The following is a 23698-nucleotide window of genomic DNA, read 5'->3' as shown; positions in this document are numbered from 1 at the left end:
TGTTTGACACCGTCGTTTCCAAGTGTGTTATTCTTTTTTCGGGGACACTCTGTGTGTGTGCGTTTGTGAGTCTGTCATCGTGTGTGTGTGTGTGTGTGTGTGTGTGTGTGTGTGTGTGTGTGTGTGTGTGTGTGTGTGTGTGTGTGTGTGTGTGTGTGTGTGTGTGTGTGTGTTATTCTTTTCGGGGAGACTCTGTGTGCGTTTGTGAGTCTGTCATCATTGCTGAATGTGTGAAACGGGGCGGAGAGCCCGACTCGGAGTTTGTGTGGCTTTCTGGCTGCTGTGCGTTTGCCATCGTCGCTGTGGAAGTGTGTGTGTTTGCGTGTGTGAAACTGAGCGTAGAAGCTGTGTGTGTGTGTATGTGTGTGTGTGTGTGCGTGTGTGTGCGTCATCGCAGTGAATGTGTGAACCAGGGCGGAGAGCGAGTGGAAGTTTGTGCGTCTCCCTGCGTGTCTTTTGATGTGTGTTTGTTGTTGTGGAGTGTGTGAAAGTTCGTGTGTGTGTGTGTGTGTGTGTGTGTGTGTGTGTGTGTGTGTGTGTGTGTGTGTGTGTGTGTGTGTGTGTGTGTGTGTGTGTGTGTGACAGCGGATGACGGATGGGCCGGCAGGACGGAGCAGCGGACGATGAATGAGGTGACAGACGGAGACGGATAGCCCTTTATCCCTCCGTCACAATCCCTCTTTCTGTCTCCTCTCCTCTCTTTCTGCGCCTGTCGGGATGATGCAGTGCCTCTTGTTCTCCGCTCCGACGAGGAGAACCGACGGGGGGGAGATGGGGAGGAGGAGAACCGACAGGGGGAAGTTGAGGAGGAGAACCGATGGGGAGAACCAATGGGAAGAAGATGAGTAGGAGGAGGAGGAGGAGGAGGAGGAGAACCAACGGCAGGAGATGAGGAAGATGGGGAGGAGGAGAACCAATGGGAAGAAGATGAGGAGGAGGAGGAGGAGAACCAACGGCGGGAGATGAGGAAGATGGGGAGGAGGAGAACCAATGGGAAGAAGATGAGGAGGAGGAGGAGGAGAACCAATGGGAGAAAGATAAGGAGGAGGAGGAGAACCAATGGGAGGAAGATGAGGAGGAGGAGGAGAACCAATGGGAGGAAGATGAGGAGGAGGAGGAGGAGAACCAACGGGAAGAAGATGAGGAGGAGGATAAAAGAAAAAATTGCATTAATCTAGCATCGATGTTTACTTCAGCTTCTCCTCCTCCTCCTCTTTTCAATCTTTCTCAGCGTTCTTCGGCTCTTTTCCATCTTTTGTTTTTCCAACCATTCTTATCATATCAAAAGGATCACATTCCTCCCCCCACCTCCCCCCACCTCCTCTCTGTGTACACATCTGCCTCGGTGCATCTTTTTGTGTGCGTCCTTCGACATTCATATGTGCTTGTAACGCCGCCGCGTCTACGCCGACCAGTGTGTGTGTGTGCGCGCGTGTTTGTGTACACTCCTGTGTGTGTGTGTGTGTGTGTGTGTGTGTGTGTGTGTGTGTGTGTGTGTGTGTGTGTGTGTGTGTGTGTGTGTGAGCCGGCTGGTGAATGGTCGATAAATCACGCTGACGGGGCCGTTTTGTTGTGTGGTCAGGTCCCGGTGTTCTGGAAGGTTCCGGGGTCCTGGGACGGGGCCGAGACGGGAGTTCCCCCAGGACACGCACACACGCACACACACACTTAGATACTTAGGTGGACACACACAGCGCACACCGAGATGAGAACACGGTTCGTCCCCGAGGAGTTTGAAATATAAAGTCCAGGTCTGTTCATCCAATTTTTTTGTGTGTGTTTGTTGTTTTCATGATGTTTGTTTGGAGGCTCACATCCTACTGTGACATCATGAAAGATAAAGACACTGTTTTGATGCACATATCTACTTTGAGGATTAAAAAAAAAAGTATAGAGCAACACTGAGATTTTCACCTGAATATATAATGCAGTTTAATATTAGCAAAAAAAAATTATGATTTATAGCAGGAAAGTATCTGATCATTAATAAGAATGAATACCACAAACAGCATTTAGTGTGAAGCTCTTACCACGAGGTCAGAATAACACGTTTATTCCTTGGTTTGTTTTTTTATTGCATGATGTAAACATCTCTCATGCTGCTAAAACAGGAAAATTCTTAATAACATAATAACATCAAAACCAAAAAACAGGTGAACGATTTGACTTTATTTTGACTTATATGTTACTGTAAGTGAATAAAAGTGAAACTGAATGTATTTATTAAAAGACAAACGTGGATCTCAAACTTCAGAAAATCAGGACAAAATATGTGACGAAGCAGAGCAGCATCTCTTTCTTTGTTTCGTCTGATCAACACCTCAAAACCCCCCAAAAATGTTCGAGCTAAATCATTTTTCTTCCTGCAAAAACAGTAAATTGATCATTAAAATAGCTGATGAATTATCTGTACATTCATTTAGTCATCTTTCGGATGAGTCGACAAACACTAAAAAGTGAAGTGAGTTTCGGTGACGTGAGGAACAGCAGGGTCCGTTATCTCGGGATTAATTTAACATTTTCTTACACTTCATTTTCTACTGTTTCAGTCACACACACACACACACACACACACACACACACACACACACACACACACACACACACACACACACACACACACACACACACACACACACACACACACACACACACACACACACACACACACACACAAAGCAGCCTGACTGTCTCGAAAAAGGCTGATTCACAGTAACGAGCTTATCTGAGCTGTCAGCAGCTTTCTCCTCCCTGCAATTTTACTAAATAATCTGGTGAGGGAAGGAGGCTGATTGTGTTAGAGAGAGAGAGAGAGAGAGAGAGAGAGAGAGTGTGTGTGTGTGTGTGTGTGTGTGTGTGTGTGTGTGTGTGTGTGTGTGTGTGTGTGTGTGTGTGTGTGTGTGTGTGTGTGTGTGTGTGTGTAATCCCCTCGCTGCCCTTTTCCACAGATCCTATCAATCCGCCTATATTTAGAACATTCAGAAATCTGTGGTTACTTCAAACCTTTGGCTGGCCCTTGTGTGTGTGTGTGTGTGTGTGTGTGTGTGTGTGTGTGTGTGTGTGTGTGTGTGTGTGTGTGTGTGTGTGTGTGTGTGTGTGTGTGTGTGTGTGTGTGCGCGCGTGTGTGTGTGTCTGAATGTGTGTGTGTTGCGGTGTTGCGGTGTGGCGTCCCCCCAGAAAAACGTTTGCAACAGTAGACTTGCACTCATCCCCTTCTCCACTCCTTCATATGCCAGGCATGCATTCTTCCGTCGGCCCAGCCGTGTGTGTGTGTGTGTGTGTGTGTGTGTGTGTGTGTGTGTGTGTGTGTGTGTGTGTGTGTGTGTGTGTGTGTGTGTGTGTGTGTGTGTGTGTGTGTGTGTGTGTCTGTGTCTGTCTGTGTCTGTCCTCTTGTCATTGATTGGTCCCTGGTTCATTCCTCTGGTTGACCACAGACGGTCAGATTCCATCCATTCATCCATCTCTGCTCCTTTCTTTTTATTTTCTTGAACTCATTGGATTCTTTCTTTTCTGTCACTTTTACTCCTCTTTTCTTTTCTTTTTTTTTTTTTATCTCCTCAATTTCATCATCTCTGTCTTGACCTCTTTTAATAGTTTCTCCTCTCCACCTCTCCTCTCCTCTCCTTCTTTATCTCTTTACAACTTCCTCTCCACAGTTTCTAATTCTTGAACTCTCCTTTGCTGTGTTTTTTTTTTATTTCTCTGCTTCGTGTGCCTTTTCCATATTCTCCACCATCTTCCTCCTCTCCCGTCTCTTCATCCCCTCTTTTTGTCATCGTGTTTTTTCCCCCCCCTCCATCTTGGAGAAATGTGTGTGACTTCCCTCTTTAAGTTCGTCCAACTCCGTATCTCCCGTCGGTTCGTTGGATTTCAGCGGTCAACAAGTGGCTCTTTAGCTTTTCCTCTTCAGCGCGCACAAAGACACACGAGCGTTTCAGCGCTGTCTGGCCTCCGTCTGACGTCTGTGTGCATCCCGACCATCATTACCTCACGAGGCTTCCCCCTCGCTCTCCAAAAGCAACATGTCACAGCATGACGACTGCTCCCCTCATCCCAACCCCGTGTGCAGATTGACCGGCGTAGCCAGTAGCGATTACCCGGTGACAGCAGAGCAGATTGTGTGTGTGTGTGTGTGTGTGTGTGTGTGTGTGTGTGTGTGTGTGTGTGTGTGTGTGTGTGTGTGTGTGTGTGTGTGTGTGGAGGTAATAGACAAGCTGGAGGCAGGAGATGAGGCCCAGTGGGAGAGGAAACCTCCACCTCACCTCCTGTTAACCCAGACTGACAAGGCAGAGGGAGGGAGGGCCGAGAGGGGAGGCAGGGTGGAAAAGAGGAGATCTGGAAAACACCAACGGAACCTATTTTATATTTATCTACGTTGCAGTTTAAATGTCTTCAACCTCTGGTGACTTTTTTAGTAGCAGATGAAGAAGAGCTGCAGAAAACGTACCTCCAACTGTTTTTTTTTTTCCTTCATCAGATTGAAAATCACTTAAATGACACACGGTGAATAATGTGTTCGTAGACCCCAAAATAAGAACTTTTATTTATATTTATATATATTATAAAGAACCAGCAAAGCAAAGCAAACACACACACACACACACACACACACACACACACACACACACACACACACACACACACACACACACACACACACACACACACACACACACACACACACACACACACACACACACACACACACACACTCCCATGCATAAACACACACCCTCCACATCCATGCATAAGAAATAAAAGAGCACATTGTAAATAAAAGTGTAGATAGATGAGATATGATTAAAAAAAAAAAGCTTTATTAGTAGTCATGATGTAATTCACTTCAGTTTTGTTTTTTAAGTGGGAAATGTAGCATCGCCCCCAAATAAACTTTACAAGTATGAAAAATGAAAAATACAACGGCCACGTTGAAATATCAATGTCGAGATAATTTGAACAGAAAACTGCAAACAAACAGGAATAAAAAGAAGTCTGAGGTCCTTTCAGCCTTCGTCTTCGTGAAAGCATGATATATATTTTTATTCTGGTAGGAAGAACAGCTCATATGGAGCGAGGTCATCCGTCAGTGTAGCAGGAAGCCTTCACTTGATCCCGCCAACAGTTTGTTTGTCACTTCATTGTTCCCGACTCGAGTGCACATGATATTTAACGCTCCTCGCTTCCCCTCGGCTGCTCGACTCCCACGGAAAAAAAAAAATGATGCACTCCTCCGAGAAGTAATCCCTCAAAATCATGTCATCTCAGCAGCTTTGTTTGTGCCACAATCTCTTGATTTAGGAGTTCATATCAAGTTTCTTCTCATGTCTTATATATGTGGCTGAAATCAGTAAAATACGCCAGTTTAGTCTCAAGTCAATAAATCTTTTCTACAAATTATCTCGGTGTTGTTAGCTAAAGTCACTCCTTCTTATTAGTTTTCTGGAGGTCCATCTGAAAATAATCCCTCATTCATTAGAAAAGAAGATTCAAAAATATGTGTTTTTGTTGACGTGTCTGTTTGATTGACAGGCCTGTGGTGCAGTCAGGTTACAGCTATCGGTGGGCGGGACGTAGTATCGTCAGGTTTCCAATCAGATCAGTCAGATCCACAGCTGGCTCCTCCCCCCAGGTCATCCAAATATGGTCACTTCCTGCTCCAAACTAGCAAAGATGGCGCCGGACAAAATCAGAACCCGAGGCTTCACAAAGCAGCCATGACGTCACCGCTGGTTGCCGCTTGTCCGCGAGCTGTTGATCACATGACTGACGTCCTGAGGAGGGACACGAAGCCCAAACTGAACTTTATTATCAGTTTTTTGTTCTGTCGAATGTTCTGTTGTTGAAGTGTGTGAACTCTCTGCACTGTAACACCAAATCCAGAAAAGTACCAAAAGTCGAGTCGAGTCGAGTCCAGACCCCTGATTCAACTTTTTGTTGTTTTTGTTAAAGAAACAAATGATGCCGAGGAGGTTAATGTGAAGAGAAAGTGACGGAGGTGAGACTGAGGACAGGAAGAGATAGACGAGGTCACGGAGAGATGGAGAAATATGTTCCCTGCTCGGACCGCTGACACGACCCAGGCTGAACTGTACGTGTGTGTGTGTGTGTGTGTGTGTGTGTGTGTGTGTGTGTGTGTGTGTGTGTGTGTGTGCGTGTGTGTGTGTGTGTGTGGGTGTGCGTGTGTGTCAGGGTTGAACGGCGGCCAGCGTACATGCTCTGCCACATCAGCAGCAGGTTCAACCTTTGACCTTTTAAACTCCTCACCAGACTCAGACGGATTGGGGGGGAGAAGATACACGGAGGGAGGGCAACGTGAAGTAAAATGTGAACAGAGAGAGGCGGAAATGAGGGAGAAGGAGGAGAAGAAAGAAGCCAAAGGAAGATGACAGGAGGAGACGGGAAGGAGAAAGAGTAAAAAAACAAAAAAACAGATTCTGAAGTCGCCGAGAGACAAAACGAGACGTGAATGTGTGAAAACGTTGACGGAGCCGAACAGAAAGCGAAGGATCGCGAGTGAAAGAGTGCAGTCAGGTGAAAGTGATACGGCGAGTCGAACAGGACGTACAGGGTGGTCTCCCTCCGCCCACCCCCCCACCCTCCCCCCCAGCGCTCCCTCGCTACCTCGCATCCCCCGCTCGCTCCTCGGGAGGCTGACACTTCTCTTCATCCGTTTGACCGCTCACAGAAGGGGGGATGAATAGAGGAGTGGAGCGGGGTGAAAAGAGCGGGATGAGTGGAGAAGAAAAGAGGGCGAAGGGAGGATGAGCAGCAGACGGACATCTAAATGCTCGCCCCGCCGATCTATTGGGAGAGCGGGAGGGAGTGGAGAGAGAGAGGGAGACGCACAAAAACAAAAACATGGATGCAGACAGTTTGGACCGAATGCGGCGACACATTCGCTGGCGGTGGACGTCCGAACTCTGGTCGTGAAAACACAAACGAGAGTCGCCGAGCGGTCCGAGAGACGCATTGCGTAACCGCGCAACGGGTTCAAATCTGCCCAAGAACTCGTCCCCTTCTCATATTTCCATCCGTGTTTTTCGGCCTTCGATGCATTAAAATTTCAAAAGCTCCATTTGAGGACTTTGTCGTTGTGAAAACTTGAAATTGTTGCTGCTATTGGAACAAAACCTCTTGCAAATATCTCGTAAAGAGGAACACAGGAAGTGAGAAATCAGTTGTGGTTGTTGTTTTACGAACTACTAACGTCTGCAAACTCCCTGCAGGTTGGTGATCGTCATCATAGGCCGTATGTAAAAGTTTACGGAGCTTCCGGGGTCGGAAAAGTGAGGCCAATGCAGAAGTGCTTTAAAATGCAATACCACTGAGGGCCACTAGGGGCTGGCTAAAAAAAACCCCAAAAAAACAACCTCTGGTCCCGTAGACTCCCATTTATAAACTGTAAAACTTCTCATTAAATACAGTCAGCCTTTTTGAAAAATAATCCCATCATTTTTTTATGTCTGGTTTAATTGACAGGCTTGCGGTGCAGGCAGTATAAGTGGGCGGGGCTTAGTGACACATGGAGCACTTGCTCCTCCGCAGCTCGTCCCATTATGGTCACTTCTGACTCCAAGATGGCGACGGCCGACGTGCCGAACTCAAGGCATTAAAACAGCATTTCACGAACCAATTGGTTACCAATTTATTACCAAAACTATGCTTTTTTAAAATAGCACAAATTAATTAAAACAGTCTGTCTTCAGAAAATCTCCTTCTGACAAAAATAGTTGGGAGAAGATGCAAATTATGTGCAGACTTTCTTCATTATTGGCAGCTGAAGAATAATTTAAAAAGTAGTTCCACTGCGAGGTGCATTATTAAAATTCTTTTTTTTACAGATTTTTTTTTTCAACTCTAAACGATCGATTTCTTGTAAAAAAAAACTCAAACTCGAGTGTTGTGTGTAAAATAGAGAAAAAGAAAAGGCAGAAGTTCATGAGTGCTTTGTAATTTTTCAGTTTGTATTCCTCTGGTCCTTTTTTCCTGCGTAAAGAGTAATCTTCATGAATTCTGTGGCCTTTGTGTGATCTCCTCTTCTTCCTCGCTCCTTCCTCTGCTGGTCTCATCTACCTCGCCTCTTCCTCCACTTTCTCTCCTCCTCTTCCTCCTCCCCTGTAAAGTGTGATTACTGGGCGTCCTGCAGGCTGATGTCTCAATCAAACACACGGAGCACAAAAAGAGGTTTCCAAACACACACACACACACACACACACACACACACACACACACACACACACACACACACACACACACACACACACACACACACACACACACACACACACACACACACACACACACACACACACACACACACACACACACACACACAGTGCTTCGAGTGGGTGCAATGTAAGGTCAGTGGGATAAGTATTGGTGCCAGGGAGGGGTGAGAACCGGCCGTCAGACCCCAAAACACCCTTATCTGATCTCTGTCTCACACACACACACACACACACACACACACACACACACACACACACACACACACACACACACACACACACACACACACACACACACACACACACACACACACTCCTCTGTCTGCTGCAGCTGCATATACACCTGTCTCTCCTTCATGCTTTGTACATTTTGCTCTTCCTCTTCTATATTAAAGCTTCACACACACACACACACACACACACACACACACACACACACACACACACACACACACACACACACACACACACACACACACACACACACACACACACACACTGCAAGTGATCCTGCAGCACTCAAGATAACGCAGCAAAAAAACAGCTGTGTGTGTGTGTGTGTGCGTGTCCATATCTGCGGATTTATGAGTTCAAGCTATTATTTGTGTGGGAGAGGTCACTTATGTGTGTGTGTGTGTGTGTTCCTCGGCCTCCGTCTCAACTTCCTGTCCTGTCTGTGGCCGGCCTTATCGCCGTGACAACAGGTCAGGCGCTGGTCACTGCAGCGGAGCCATTCCCTGACCTGATTGGACGGGGCGGGGAGCGGTGGGCCGCTACTTCCGACCGATGGTCAAGTAGCGGTCAGGAATGGGGAAGGGGGGGGGGGGTGGAGGGGGGCAGTCAAGGTGGTTGAAACTCGGGTACACACAAATAAAACCTCACATATTAATAAATAGCTTTAACTCTTGTGAAATCACAGATGTCGACACACGCGCCCCTACGTCTTCAATAAGTCATGCATATTTCTTTACACACACACACACACACACACACACACACACACACACACACACACACACACACACACACACACACACACACACACACACACACACACACACACACACAGAGTTACACTGACCGTGCGGTGACCGGGTCAGGTCATTGTTCTGTGTTATCAGTCTTGACCTCTCCGTCAGTCTCCCCGATACGACCCGCATCTACATCCCTTCCTGTGTGTGTGTGTGTGTGTGTGTGTGTGTGTGTGTGTGTGTGTGTGTGTGTGTGTGTGTGTGTGTGTGTGTGTGTGTGTGTGTGTGTGTTGAAACCCTGAAGAGCTCTCACCTTTCAGCCGTTTCCTGTTTTGGGGGTCGTGGAGGAGGCAGAGGGGACGGAGCTAATGTTGATGTTGTGAAGAACTCGAGAGGCTTGATTTTCTGTTTCTGATGTGAAATAATACTTTGAAGATGCGTTTCAGGCCGCAGACGTATTTGACTGATTGTCAAACTGTTGTGTGCAAATGAATCGTTTTCCACATGAAACCTTGAAGATGAATCTATGTCGCATCGGTTTTAACCAAGAATGAGATACTGTTGTTTTGTTCATTTTTAGACACCCTCGGATTTATCTTACAATCCTTTAGATCTCTTCATCCTCAGTTTGGGAACATCTGGTCTTCATGTATTCATATTAAAAGATTAAAGATATGCTACCACAGATTTTTTTTTTCAATTTCATGCCACCTCTCACGTTCTAAAAGTCAATTTTCTTTTAGACTTTTCAAGCAAAAAAAAAAATCTTCATGTTATCAACTTCAAGTCATTGTTGTCATGGTAACGCGGTCGGCAAACACACTGCGTACTTAGAAACGTCTGCCCTTCAAAATAAAAGCGCAGCATCAGAAATTCTGTTGAATTCAAAGTAAGTTTTTCTTTCACTCATACATCTGTGACCCATCAAATCGGACTTTTAAAAGTAACTAAATCCACTTAAAAATGTTAAAAGTATTTTGAGGTCATCCACTTCTTGTAAAGGAACATATTAAGTTAAATAGAACACTCGCGGATTCGAGCTTTGTCAAAGTCTACAAAGTGGACGAACCCACATTGAACTCCCGGCCCAGAATTGACCTCTAAAAAGTGTCTGGACCCAAATTGACTTAAAAAAAAAAAAAAAAAAAAAAAGTGGCTGAGGTTGAATTGACCTTTTTTTTTTTTTTTTGTCTTGATTCTAAATTGAGCCGGGAGTGCAGCTAAAAGCCACTGTTTCTCCAGCCCTGTTTGTTTTGGACTATTCTGTCTTTATTTGCTTTATCAGCGCTCAGAGCAGCTCCCAGCAGGCCCCTCTGACTTCAGCCACTCGTTTATCGTCTCCCCCGTTCCTCACTCACTCCTTCTTCCTCCTCCGTAACATCTAGTTACCCTCCGCCTGACCTCCTCCTCCTCCTCCTGCAGTCCTGTAATATTTCCCCAATCATTCTTTTTGAGGTTTCTCTCGTCCCTCTCATTTACCTCCTCTCTCGCTCTCTCTCTCTCCTGTCCATCTATGTGTCTCGCTCGCCCTCTCCCCCGTCTGTGCAGTGTCTAATTGACAGCCGAGACCCCTGGTTGAACCAACAGCACTCTTCTCTCCTTTTTGTTTCTTTTCTCCATTTCAGCCTTTTTTTTTTTTTTTTTTTTTTTTTTTTTTTTGCAGGTCACACAACTTTTCTGTCACTGCTGACGAAGAGGAAAGGGAGGATGGGGGGAAGTGGGGGAGGGACACGAGAGCGAGGGCGAGAGACAGAGTGAGTGAGAGGAAGATGATGGGGACGAGGAGAGAAAAAAAGAAGTGAGGTAGCTCAGAGTTCAGAGACGCTTGCAACACCGAGACGTGAATAACGGGTCGTTGAGGAGCTGCTGAGTACCGTTCAGACACGTCTGTATATTTCACCTGCAGACCTCCAACGTGTCGCCTGAAAACTAGAAGAGCCTGAACTGCCAATAAGATACCAGAGCTCGTTTTTCATGTTCGGCGTGTGACGCTCGGTCGGCACCGATGGGGAGTTGATCCAGATGTCATCGTTTCGTTGCTCTTTTTTTAACGACGTTGATTAGTGACCCGTGTGTGATGCAGGTTGGACCAATGTGGCCGATACCATCAATCGATCCGTTTTATGGGGTCATATCGTCACTAAAATACAATACTTGACTGAAAACATTGGTTTTCTGTTTGAACGTGAAACTTTGTTTAACCTGCATCTCATACTTTTTTTCCCCTCACCGATGGAGGTCAGTCAGTGTAGCAGTAACAGTTGAAAATTGCCGAGCGGTCAGTTTTCTGCATTATTTCTATTTACCGACCTGAAAAATGTACTTGTGGTGGTTGATGTGTATGCGGTTAGAAGGGGGAGAGTGTTATTTGGAGTTATTTTCTGTATTAACTACTTACAGATCGGTCCTCAAAGCCTCACATGCAGACTGTTGATAGACGCTACAATTTACTATATTCCCCTAAATGCCTCGCGTGGCTGTGCACGGGGGAAGCCTCCAAGTCCCGACTCGGTTACTGCAGTGCACGCAACTCATGTGAGACCAGAACAGTTTGAAAAGAAAACACAAGACTGGGTCAAAACCCAGTAAATGGCTGGACCGCATATTGAACTCTAATGAGGGCTTTTAAGTTGAAATGAGGCCTTTTAATTTGAATTTGTAATGAGGCCTTTTAATTTGAATTTGAAAGGGGAATGTGCTCAGATTTCACACAAATTGCTTGACGGAAACGTACACGTCATTTATTGTGTAGTTTTAAAGTTCTTTAGTTTTAATGTTAATGAGGCTTCTTGTAAATATTATGTGATTCTTTACCTTCAGACTAGAAAGCTGCTGGTTTGAAACCCCCCCTGGTTTCTGCCAAATAAAGAAAAAATGGATTGATGCCTTTGTGCCCAGTCGATGTGCTCCTTCACTCACAGGATGAAGGTGGAAATACATACTTAATATGTAATAATAATACAGTTTCTATCTGGACATAAACACATAAAACACTTCTGCGTGTCGATCTCCAACGAGACGGAGAAAGTGTGTGTGTTTGTTGGAGGACTTTATCCGGTACTCCGAGCGGCAGTAGCTGGTCACTTCTGCCTGATAACCTCTCAATGTGACCTTTGACCTCTCACTTTCAGAGGTCAAGAGCTGACTTCAGGGGGTTAAGTGTGAAAGTCCTTTTTCCTGCAGACTGTCGGTCTGACGGAGCTGGTTTCTCTCACTGGACCAGAAAAAAGTAGGTTTTTTTTTACTAATTTTCTGGTTCCAGTTTTCTCACATGTGAAAATTTGCTGCTTTTTCTCCGTTTTTAATTGTTTTCATTTAAATATTTTTACAAGGTTTTCGGCTCGCCGGTCAGACGACAATTTAACCGACATCATGTCAGACTGTTAAAGATTGGTCTGTTTCATAAATGAAGTGATTTCCTGTTAATCCGGCTACACGACATAAGTTGTGTTTCCTATTTATTTTTTCAAACAGTCTAAACAGTCTTAGCTGGAAGAAAGTTTCATCGACTTCAGAAAGAGACCTTTCACCCAGAAAAAGCTGTCGGGCCTCTGAGACATTGATCGGCACAAGTCAAGAGAATCTTTTTTTTCTTTTTCTAGCCGTATTGTTCTTTTCGGTGACCTTTTCACCCTGAAACCTGACAGACGGTGAGCAGGGAGGAAGTGACGGATGACAGACAGCCGTTGTTGTTTCTCATGATGGAGATAAAAAAAACAAAAAACACTTTCCCTCCTTTTAGTGAGCTGAACTCGAGTCGGGGGGAGGACAGAAAGTGGAGAGAAAAGAGGGAGCGATGACGGCTGTGACGGACAGCTGTCGAGACGCTCCGGCTTAGATGCCGTCTTCTCTTTTTTCTGTCTCCTTTTGACCTTAAACACACCGCGGCAGGCCGATGGGAGGGCATGTGAAAGGCAGGTGGTTTTTGTCTCTCTGTGTGTGTGTGTGTGCACGCCCATGGTGACCTTTGAACTCTGGGCCGAAATGAGGATTTAGAGTTGAGGAAAGGTCGGGAGAGAGATGTCTCGATGACAGACAGGTGCCAAAGCAAACTGCTCTCCGCGACGACGGTCTGGAGCACTTGCCCTGATTTCGGTAACCTTTGAACTTTTAGTGTGTGGTCTGGAGCAAAGGTCACGTAGCCGAGCTCGTGTTTATCAAACTTCTGGTCGTAAAACTTTCAACATATGTGATGTGAAAATCTTTTACTTTTTTCTCCTGCTCACTAACGGTGTTTTCACACTTTGTTCCTTTCAGCGTTGAAAACAAACTTAGTCAGCACTTTTTTTTTTAGCACTCAAACCGAACTGAGTAGATCTAGACATGTTTTTTGTTTTTTTTCTGTTTTAATTGAAGAACACTTAAAGTTTGGATCAGACTCTAAAATCATTTTAAACATGTTAGCACCAAACTGTTGTTTATAGTTTTTAAAGCATGTTATTCTGAGAACATTATTCAGAAGAACATATTGGGAATAAAAGTAGCAAAAAGAAAACATCCTGCTGATAACATAGCTGGGATGTAATATTCTCTATGAAAAAAGTATATAGCAGCTTTTTCATTGAGGAGAACTTTTGGCTTTTTTTTTTTTTTTTACCTGCACTTTACTGGGAACAAACACTCGAGTGATGTCACCGCGGATGATTGATGAGGAGTTGCTTCTCTCGATAAAAAGTCCAGTCTCACTTTCCCTGCTTTTAGCGACCTTTGACCTCTCGCCTGTCAAATCTCAGAAGGTGATGGACGGCTGTGAGAGGTGCATGTTGGGAGAGAGAGAGAGAGAGAGAGATATCAGAGAGAGATCAGAGAGAGAGATCAGAGTGAGATCAGAGAGAGATCAGAGAGATCAGAGAGAGATCAGAGTGAGATCAGAGTGAGATCAGAGTGATATCAGAGAGAGATCAGAGTGAGATCAGAGTGAGATCAGAGAGAGATCAGAGTGAGATCAGAGTGATATCAGAGAGAGATCAGAGTGAGATCAGAGAGAGATCAGAGAGAGATCAGAGAGAGATCAGAGTGAGATCAGAGAGAGATCAGAGTGAGGACGTCTGATGACTTATCGGTTCATCTTGGTCCGTGCTCTCGTGATGACGAATGATCTGCAGTTCGCCGTGTTTGGTTGCAACTTTCTTTCCTTCATAGCAGAAACATTACATAATCACAACCTGTGTGTGTGTGTGTGTGTGTGTGTGTGTGTGTGTGTGTGTGTGTGTGTGTGTGTGTGTGTGTGTGTGTGTGTGTGTGTGTGTGTGTGTGTGTGTGTGTAAACATGATGAATTCTGGGTGACCCTGACGTTTGGCCATTAGGAATGGGAACACGGCGATTCCCCGACGGTCCCAAACAAATAAATCCTGCCTACAGCCGGAATAACCATTAACAAGTCTGCTAAACACCGAGAGAGGAGGAGGAAGAGGAGGAGGAAGAGGGAAGTAAAGGAAATACTTGTAGAGAAGGAGGAGGAAGGAGGGAAAATGAGGAGAGAGAGGAATGTGGGAGAAGAGAGGGAAAGAAAAGAAGGGAGGAAGAGGTGAAGACGCTGAATGCAGATGGAGGAAGGAATGAACAGACTGGAGGAAGAGGAGGAGGAGGAGGAGGTGAGGGATGATGGGAGGTAAAGAACCCCATTAGCGGAGGACAGATGAGAGAAAACAAACAAGAAATGTGAGGTAACACATCACTTTGTTTTTCTGCTCGTCCTACCCAGAAGAATAAGAGGAAGCAATAATCTGTGTGTGTGTGTGTGTGTGTGTGTGTGTGTGTGTGTGTGTGTGTGTGTGTGTGTGTGTGTGTGTGTGTGTGTGTGTGTGTGTGTGTGTGTGTGTGTGAGAGAGAGAGTTGAGTGTGTGAGGAGACAGGAGCGATAGCGCGGGGGAGGTCATGGCGAGGTGAGAGAGGGGGAGCGAGACGGAGAGAGAAGTTCAGCGAGAGGTGAAGAGAGAGACCTGCCGTTTTCTCTCTGTGTGTGTGTGTGTGTGTGTGTGTGTGTGTGTGTGTGTGTGTGTGTGTGTGTGTGTGTGTGTGTGTGTGTGTGTGTGTGTGTGTGTGTGTGTGTGTGTGTGTGTGTGTATATAGGGTGAATGGAGGGTCAGGTGTGTGTGTGTTTGCCAGGAGGACATGGCTCATTTTTTTTGGAAAGCCCACGCTCTCCTTTTTTTTTTCTCCTCCTCCTCCTCCTCCTCCTCCTCCTCCTCCTCCTCCTCCATCACTGTATTTGGTTGTATTCTCCTCCTGTAAAGCACTTTGTTTAGAAATACAAATAGTTAAATATTATAATCCAAACTTACCGGCTGAAGTTTCACCCTCCTCCTCCTCCTCCTCCTCCTGATCTAATTTTGTTGCTGTTGTTTTTGCCAGATCTGATCTTTGTGCGTTCGCGTCTGTAGCTGTCGGGTGAGGCCGTCACGGTCACGAATGTTTTGTTTGATGATGAGCTGTCGTACAGACGGTTTGAATCTTCTCCTGTTCTTCCTCTCAACACTTGTTCAGGTTGATCTGAGACTACAAACAGGCTGCAAGTGTGAATATGAGCTCGTCCGTCTCGTCTCTGTGACGGACTGATGACCTGTCCAGGTTTTACCAAGTCAGCTGGAATAGGCTCCACCCCCCTCCACCCTTCCCAGTTTATTAATACACCTTATGAAGAAGAGACATTTCTGAACAAACTCTATAATGAATTTTAGAAGAAGAAGTGCGTCGAGATGAACACTTGGTGCTGATTTCTCCACTCGTGTGAGTTTACACCACAGAAAATGGTTGTGAGAAAAAATACGTCGTGAAAAGACCTCAAACGGTGGAAATATTGGTGGAAATCTGATGTTTCTGTTTGTTTCTTCCGGCCGTTATTATTCAGATGAGTAAAAGTGATTCTCGCGATCAGCTGATTATGTAAATAATCGTGACGGCTCCACTCAGGATGGAGGATCGTAAAGTCCAGCAGGTCTTCGGTCTGATTGACAGGTGTTGATTTATTTTCATGTTGGTTCAGAGACTCTGATTTGTTGAACTAAGAGGTGTTCTTAATATTTAGTCAACACAATTCATTTAAATGGAAAGGACACTTTTTTTTTGTTGTTGTTGTTTCCTCCTCTTTTACTTCCCACCTTTACTTTGTTCTTTCCTTTCTCCTCATCCTCCTTTACTCCTCTTCCTCTCTTTCCTCTTCCTCTGCTCCCACTCTCATCCGTCCCTTCGTGAAGAGTTTTCTTTTCTGTTATCGGGAAAAACAAAGAACGAGAGATAAAGAGACAAAGATGTTCCTGATCCGCTCTCAGATATCATGAAAAATCTCTGCTTTTTTCTGTCTAATCTTGTGTTTAAATGTGTGTGTGTGTGTGTGTGTGTGTGTGTGTGTGTGTGTGTGTGTGTGTGTGTGTGTGTGTGTGTGTGTGTGTGTGTGTGTGTGTGTGTGTGTGTTTGTTTGTTTTCTCCGCTGACACACACTTGTATCTGCACCTAATTCCCACACCCAACCTCACAGCCAGATTATGTTTGGGCTTTATGTAACTGCCTGTTTGTGTGTGTGTGTGTGTGTGTGTGTGTGTGTGTGTGTGTGTGTGTGTGTGTGTGTGTGTGCTTGTTTATACGGGAGGATTAGCAGGTCAAACTTCGGCCGAGCAAAGGGTGAACTGGTGGGCAAAAGGAGAGGGGAGACACACGGGAGTGAAAGGACCAGCAGGGAGGAAGGGAAGGAGGAGAGGGAAAACAAGCGATAGGAGATGGTGGGAGTGGGACGAAGGAGGGAGGAAAGGAAGGAAGGAAGGGAGGGAGGAAGGGAGGGAGAGGGGAGGGAGGGAAGTCCAGAGGAATCGTTTCGTCTTGTAGCGTGAAGCCAGATCGTAGAAAATATTCAGGACACTTCCTGTTTTCAGGAACGACTGTGATGAGGTGAAGTCGGGACCTCTTTACTGGGATTTAAAGGAATAAACAGATCACCTTAAAGAAGCAGTTTCACTTCTCGTGTGCAGACAGGACTCTTCTCAGGGCGCACTGGTGGCTAAATGTTCACGATCTGATCATTTGAAACCTTAAACTGTTGCTGTAACCTGAGAGCACCACAGGCCTGTCAATCAAACAGACACGCCCCCAAAATCACATCTTTTTTGAGGCCTAATATCTAATTAATGAGAGATTATTTTCAGATGGACTGCAAGGAAACTATTAAGAAGGAGTGACTTTAGCTAACAACACCGAGATAACTGATGGAAAAAATGAGAAGTTGAATGGGAGTCTATGGAGGCTTTTTGGAGCCGACCTCTAGTGGCACAAAGTGTTCGTAGCTTCCAGATCTGAAAAATGGTTCCGATGTCGAAGTGCGTTAAGCTGCAATACCACCGAGTGCCACTAGAGGTCGGCTCCATAGACCGCCATTCAACTTCTCTCATTAAATACAAAGTCAGTATATTAAAGTTATCTCGGTGTTGTTTGCTAAAGTCACTCCTTCTTATTAGTTTTCTGGAGGTCCATCTGAAAATAATTCATTAGAAAATAAGGAATTTATTATAAATAAATAATTCATTAGAAAATAAACCTTAAAAAGCAGAGTTTTTTTTTTTGGGGGGGGGGGCATGTCTGTTTGATTGACAGGCCTGTGGTGCTGTCACGTATAACACTATTGAGGGGGGGCGGGGCAGAGTGTCCTCGGGGTCCACCTCTTGCTCCGCCCCCCAGCTCGTCCAAATATGGTCGTCCTTCTCTCTCGTTTCCTGTTTGCACCTTCAATCACCTCAACGCTCGTCGATCCCCTTCTCTCACTCATATCTATCCATCTTCATCTGCCCTTCCTTTACCCCCCACCCCCACCCCCATTCCTCTCCATCTGTGTCTCCTTCCATCTTTACTCTCTCTCTCTTCCCCACATGTGGTTTTGCTCTCCATCCCTCTGTACTCCTCCTCCTCCTCCTCCTCCTCCTCTTCCTCCTCTTCCTCTTCTTCTCTCATCCCTTGCTCACATATGGTTTCTCTCTCTGGATCTGTGTGTGTGTTTGGTGTTACCCAGAGTTCACTGGGGCTCCCTGCTCACGTGTGTGTGTGTGTGTGTGTGTGTGTGTGTGTGTGTGTGTGTGTGTGTGTGTGTGTGTGTGTGTGTGTGTGTGTGTGTTTTTACAGACAGAGATAGAGAGACAGTGTGTGTGTGTGTGTGTGTGTGTGTGTGTGTGTGTGTGTGTGTGTGTGTGTGTGTGTGTGTGTGTGTGTGTGTGTGTGTGTGTGTGTGTGTGTGTGTGTGTGTGTGTTAGGAGTTCAACAGGGCAGCAGCAGGTTATGCAACAGTTCGATTTGTGGGTCAATTCGAAGAAGACTTCGGCTCCTTTGGTCAAAGTCGCTCTTCTTCTTCTCTTCCTCCTCTTCACCTCTCTGTTGTATTTGTTTTTTATTTTTATTTACCCGAGTGTCACAAACTGAGCGGTGCAGTTCGGTTTATTGGGAGGTGTCAGTAGGTAACTTCCATAAGTGTTGAGTACGTAAACATCTGGATTGGCTGCATTTAAATCCAATAGAAAGTCTTAAGTTCTACTTTATTCATTTATTGGTGATTTAACAAACAGTTGTTGTTTTTTATTCTACCAGATATGTACGTAATTAAAAGAGATTTGATTACAGTCAATTGAAATACAAAAAAAAAAAAAAAGACACCAAGTATATAAAAATCTGGGGAAAGAAAACAAACAAAATTTCCACTTTGGAATAAAATACAATAATTCATGTCCACATCATCACTTCTGATCTGTTGTGAAGACTTCAGTTTAGTTTCTCTGTTTCTTCTTCCAGCTGCTGGACCTGTTCACTCTGTGGGATTGGTCCACCTACCTGGCTGACTACGGAAAACCCACCTGCAAATACCTGAGGGTGAACCCACACACCGCGCTGGCCCTGCTGGAGAAGTGAGTATTCATTCATTCATTCATTCATTCATTCATTTATTGATTTATTGGTTGATGACTCTGGTTTTCATACATTCTCATTTGTTCTTCCTTCTGCTGAGCGGTCGAACATTCGGAGGTTCCAGCTTCTCTCATGTCTGCTGCTGCTTCTCCGTGTTTTATGGGGGTTATGTTAATATTTCTTGGGAAGAAGGCAAACATGTATTTTGTGTTTTGGTCTAATTTAATGGGGAAAAAATACATATAAACAAATATTTTGTGAGTGGAAATGATATCAGATGACACCACCATGTGAGATCTTCATCCGTCTTAATCTCAGCTGCTTTTCTTCTGTCTCCTCTTCATCGTGTTTTCACAGGTTATTTAAGCCGTGAGTATCGTCTCTGCTATGTGTGTGTCTGTTACTGAGGTGACATCTCACACACACACACACACACACACACACACACACACACACACACACACACACACACACACACACACACACACACACACACACACACACACACACACACACACACACACACACACACACACACACACACCCTGAGCACAAACAGCAAATAACCCTGCGTCGTGATGAAACTGATGTTTATCGCCGTTAACGATGGGATGTTATCGCTATAACAATACCCGCCTCCGGTATCTGTGCACTATCAGTGTGGAACCTGATATGGAAATAGCGATGATAAAAACACACATACACACGCAGCCTGCATGAGTTTTCACACAGATACACACTAACAAGCAAACACACACACACACACACACACACACACACACACACACACACACACACACACACACACACACACACACACACCACCCACCATGATATCCGTCTTTGTTCCGTACCGTTCCCGTCATCCTTCCTTAATCGGGGTCGGTATTCTCTCTCCGGAGCGCCCCGGCCCGGTGGTCTCTCTGTGCCCCGGAGGAAGCACCCTGCTGGGGCTTGTCTGCTCTGCTGGGCCCCGAAAACTTCCTGGAGGTCCATAACGCTCCAGTGTTCTGCAACAAAATACTAAAAAACACACGCTGAGACACACAATGAACGCACACATACCAGAGGCTTGTTTTTTTTTACTTCTCTAACAGGTGACTGCAGCGGAGGTGTGTGTGTGTGTGTGTGTGTGTGTGTGTGTGTGTGTGTGTGTGTGTGTGTGTGTGTGTGTGTGTGTGTGTGTGTGTGTGTGTGTGTGTGTGTGTGTGTGTGCACCGAGCATGCTCCAACAATCGTGCTTGTGTGTGTGTGTGTGTGTGTGTGTGTGTGTGTGTGTGTGTGTGTGTGTGTGTGTGTGTGTGTGTGTGTGTGTGTGTGTGTGTGTGTTTTTTTCCTGAGTGCATATCGGTTTACTTAACTGCATCCGACACATTCTCGGTCTTCCTCATCCTGTGTGACTTCTTCATCATACCCGTCTTGTCTTCGTCTCTCTGTCCCTTCTCGTCTGCCGTCTCCAGGATGAAGGAGACGAGCAGGAAGAACAACGTCTTCGCCCAGTTCAGGAAGACGGACAGAGACAGACAGAAACTGATCGACGCCGTCGTCAAGCAGCTGCGCAACGTCATCGCGCAGCACCACACCTGAGGCGAGCGGCGTGATTGGCCGGCGGGTGCGGAGCCGCCGTCCCGTTGGCCGAGTCGTCCGGCCCGATGCGTTCCAACCCGACAAGTGGAGGCGGACCGATGCACCTTAACTTCAGCGAACCTCCGACAGCCACAAGCAGCCCTAAAACAAGGAAGAAGCTCATCAGATAAGAAGTGGGGTGCCGTGCAGTCTGATTGGCTCTTTTGCAGCATGAGGAGTGTAAGAAACCGCCGTGAGGCACAACAGGAACTTTTTGATCGCCCCTCGTAAGCCAACGGATGTCTTCGGCGGCATCACATCCACTAATTACTCCTGTTGGTTACTTTATGGCCAAACATGTCATAAAAACCCTCCAAACATATCTATAAAAGGACCAAAACTTAACAAACAGCCTTCTGACAAATGTCGTCTTTGTAAACCTGATATCTAGAAAGGATTATTGTCCACCGTTCTCCTGCTGCAGCTCTGAATATGTATTAATCCACTGCTGAAAGTAGCCCCCACAAAACCCCACTGTTTACTCCCGTATGGTTGCTGAAAATATCAGAGCCGGCCGTCTTAGGACATGACTGAGCCATTTTTTTTAATACATAAAACAATATATTTGTGACATATTTAACTATGACCTTCTTCACTGGGCGCGGAGCCGACGCGTCGTCGGTGTGGGTCTTTGTCGAAACTTTGAACTCGAGCTTGTTCTTACAGCCGACTTTGATCTGGCAGGTTTCTGACCGGTGGAGAACGAGAAAGTCGAGCGAACGATAGAATTAGTGAAGAAGTTACAGTTTACTGTAAAATCTTCAGCTCTCCTGCACGGCTCTCAAAGCTCAGTTGCCATAAAAGTTAGTTTCCACTTGTTGCTGGACGCCATCAGGCCTCGTTATCGACGTACACGTAGCTCTGCATGCTGGGAACATTTAGCTTCGCGGTGTCTTCGGGGAATCTGAGTCGGTTTTTTGTAAGAACTCGTATTTTTGTGCCACAAGCTTCTTAGCTTTTTCTTACCTAAAGTCCAACTGAACCGGCCGCTGGTTCAGTCCGTCTGTCCTCGCGCGACCTTCACCGTCTTCCACGTTGCTCTCCGTGGCAGCGACGCAACAACAGAACGTATTGAATGTACATCAGAGAGGCTCGTCTTCCTTTTTTCCGTCGTGAAAAGCACTGAAATCAAAAACAAAACGTTGGTGACAAATGAGCAGAGTGTTACTGCAGTATCTTTTCCCTCTGACAAAGGGGGGATGTTGACACAACCTGGCAACACGTTCCCCTCTCGCCACACAACCTGCAAACACTTGAATTGGCGACACTGCTCGGATCTGGCAACCGGATTTCCTCAACTTAGCGTCTGATAGCACAGCAAGTGTTTGGGATGTGAAGGGGGAGGGGGGGTGTTGCCCCAACATGGCAACCCATCCCTCCTCTTTCAGTAAAGCTTGATTTGAATAGAGTTTGGAGGGATGTTGCCTGAGCATTTTGTACTCGTCATGTATAAATAACTGGGTCTTAAAGAGGGGGATGATGTTCCAACCTGGCAATAAAACATTTGTTTTGTTGCCAGGTTGACTGGAAAGAGATTAATTAGTATAGAAACTGTTGTACTAATACCAAACACAGTTCTGTGGTTTCCATAAACATATGCCAAGCTGTGTGTGTGTGTGTGTGTGTGTGTGTGTGTGTGTGTGTGTGTGTGTGTGTGTGTGTGTGTGTGTGTGTGTGTGTGTGTGTGTGTGTGTTTAGTGTGGCTACTGTTACACACACAATTTTTTTTTAATTAATTGAAGCACAACGCTTAATTACTTTCACACTATATTATATCTTGAACTAATAAAATAACTAAATAAATAAATAGGGGTAGTTTCGCTCTTTGTGTTGCTTTTTTGTTTGTTTTCTTAAACTGTGCAATAACCACGATTTGTTCGTGTGTTTGTTTGTCGTGGTGCTTCATAAAGGGATTCAAACCTACATTTCGAAGGGAATTTAAAGTCTTCCTCTCTGTGTTTATGATTTATTGATCGACACCGCGGTGTGTGCTTTTTTTTTGTTGGTTTTTTTCATCCAACCTCGGTTGTGTGTCGTTTTTATGCGTTAGAAAAGGGAAACGGGGCCGTCATTACTGAATGTGCCTTTGCTGTATTTGGTTATTTTTTCTGCCAATAAAGCAGCAACACTTTGGTGTTCGGACTCTGGACACAGTTTACTGAATTGTCACAAGAAACTAAACTGACAGACTAAAAAGAATTGTAGCTTACAACTGTTTGTTACTTGACCTTTTCTCTGACGTTACTCGTGATGCCGTTTGTTTTTAGTGCAGCCGACACCGACACCGATTTTCGGAATCAAACGGATGTTTTTCATCAAGTGTCAGTTTCATAAAAATATGACTTCTTGGCTTTTCTTCTTTTCGCAAAAACGCGCTTATATTTGCCTTAATTAGATCTGCCTCTTGTCAAAGTGTCCGTCAGAAAAACCGGTAGAAAAAAAGTGAACAAAGTAATGTTGGCTATTTAAATCTGGCCTGGTCAGTTGATCTCGTTCAGTTTGAGAAATAAGACCTTTTCTTGTTTTCAAGCTTGTTTTCGTGTTATTTGCGTAGCGTGACTTCTGCTGCTCTTTGGCCTACACGTCTTTGTCCAGAGTCTTCACATTGCTGCTGCTGTTACTCCTTTTTATTTTTTGTAAAGTGTAACTAAGACAGAAGCACTGTACACGCTGTTGTATTAAACCACTAATGAATGAAAAAAAAATACTAAAGTTGTGACAAATATGGAATAAATGGAAAACTGTTGAGAAAATGTTGTATGCTCAAGTTTCTTCTGTCATTTCGAGATGTTACTTTGAGTTATTTAAAGAGATTCCTTTTATTTTAAAAACGATACATTGAGTTTTAAGAAGTTACAAATATATTGTGAATGTTTAGGAATACATTTGGTAAATTATTGTTATTTTATTTATTACTATTCATTTCTGTTGTAAATTTGAACAGAAATATGATTTATAGCACATGCTATTTACTACTGTTGCTACTTTACTGT

The 23698-nt window shown here is 45.1% G+C and overlaps 1 protein-coding gene across 1 annotated transcript in view; it reads left to right on the top strand.

Annotated features, from left to right (window-relative positions):
* Nucleotides 1-23458, top strand: part of exoc6b (exocyst complex component 6B) — a 75141-nt gene extending 51683 nt beyond the window's left edge. The window contains 2 exon segments of the mRNA XM_069714795.1: nucleotides 18966-19078; nucleotides 20540-23458. Of these exon segments, the coding sequence (XP_069570896.1) occupies nucleotides 18966-19078; nucleotides 20540-20666 (240 nt within the window). The 3' untranslated portion in view covers nucleotides 20667-23458.
* Nucleotides 23459-23698: the final 240 nt, after the last annotated feature.

Source organism: Brachyistius frenatus, unplaced genomic scaffold (assembly GCF_029030835.1).
Source record: "Brachyistius frenatus isolate BFR_SWC_R1_liver_20210118 unplaced genomic scaffold, ASM2903083v1 Contig_135, whole genome shotgun sequence".
Classification (NCBI taxonomy): Eukaryota; Metazoa; Chordata; class Actinopteri; family Embiotocidae; genus Brachyistius; species Brachyistius frenatus.
Note: the sequence above shows the minus strand (reverse complement) of the source record. Positions and strands in the feature narration are given on the sequence as shown.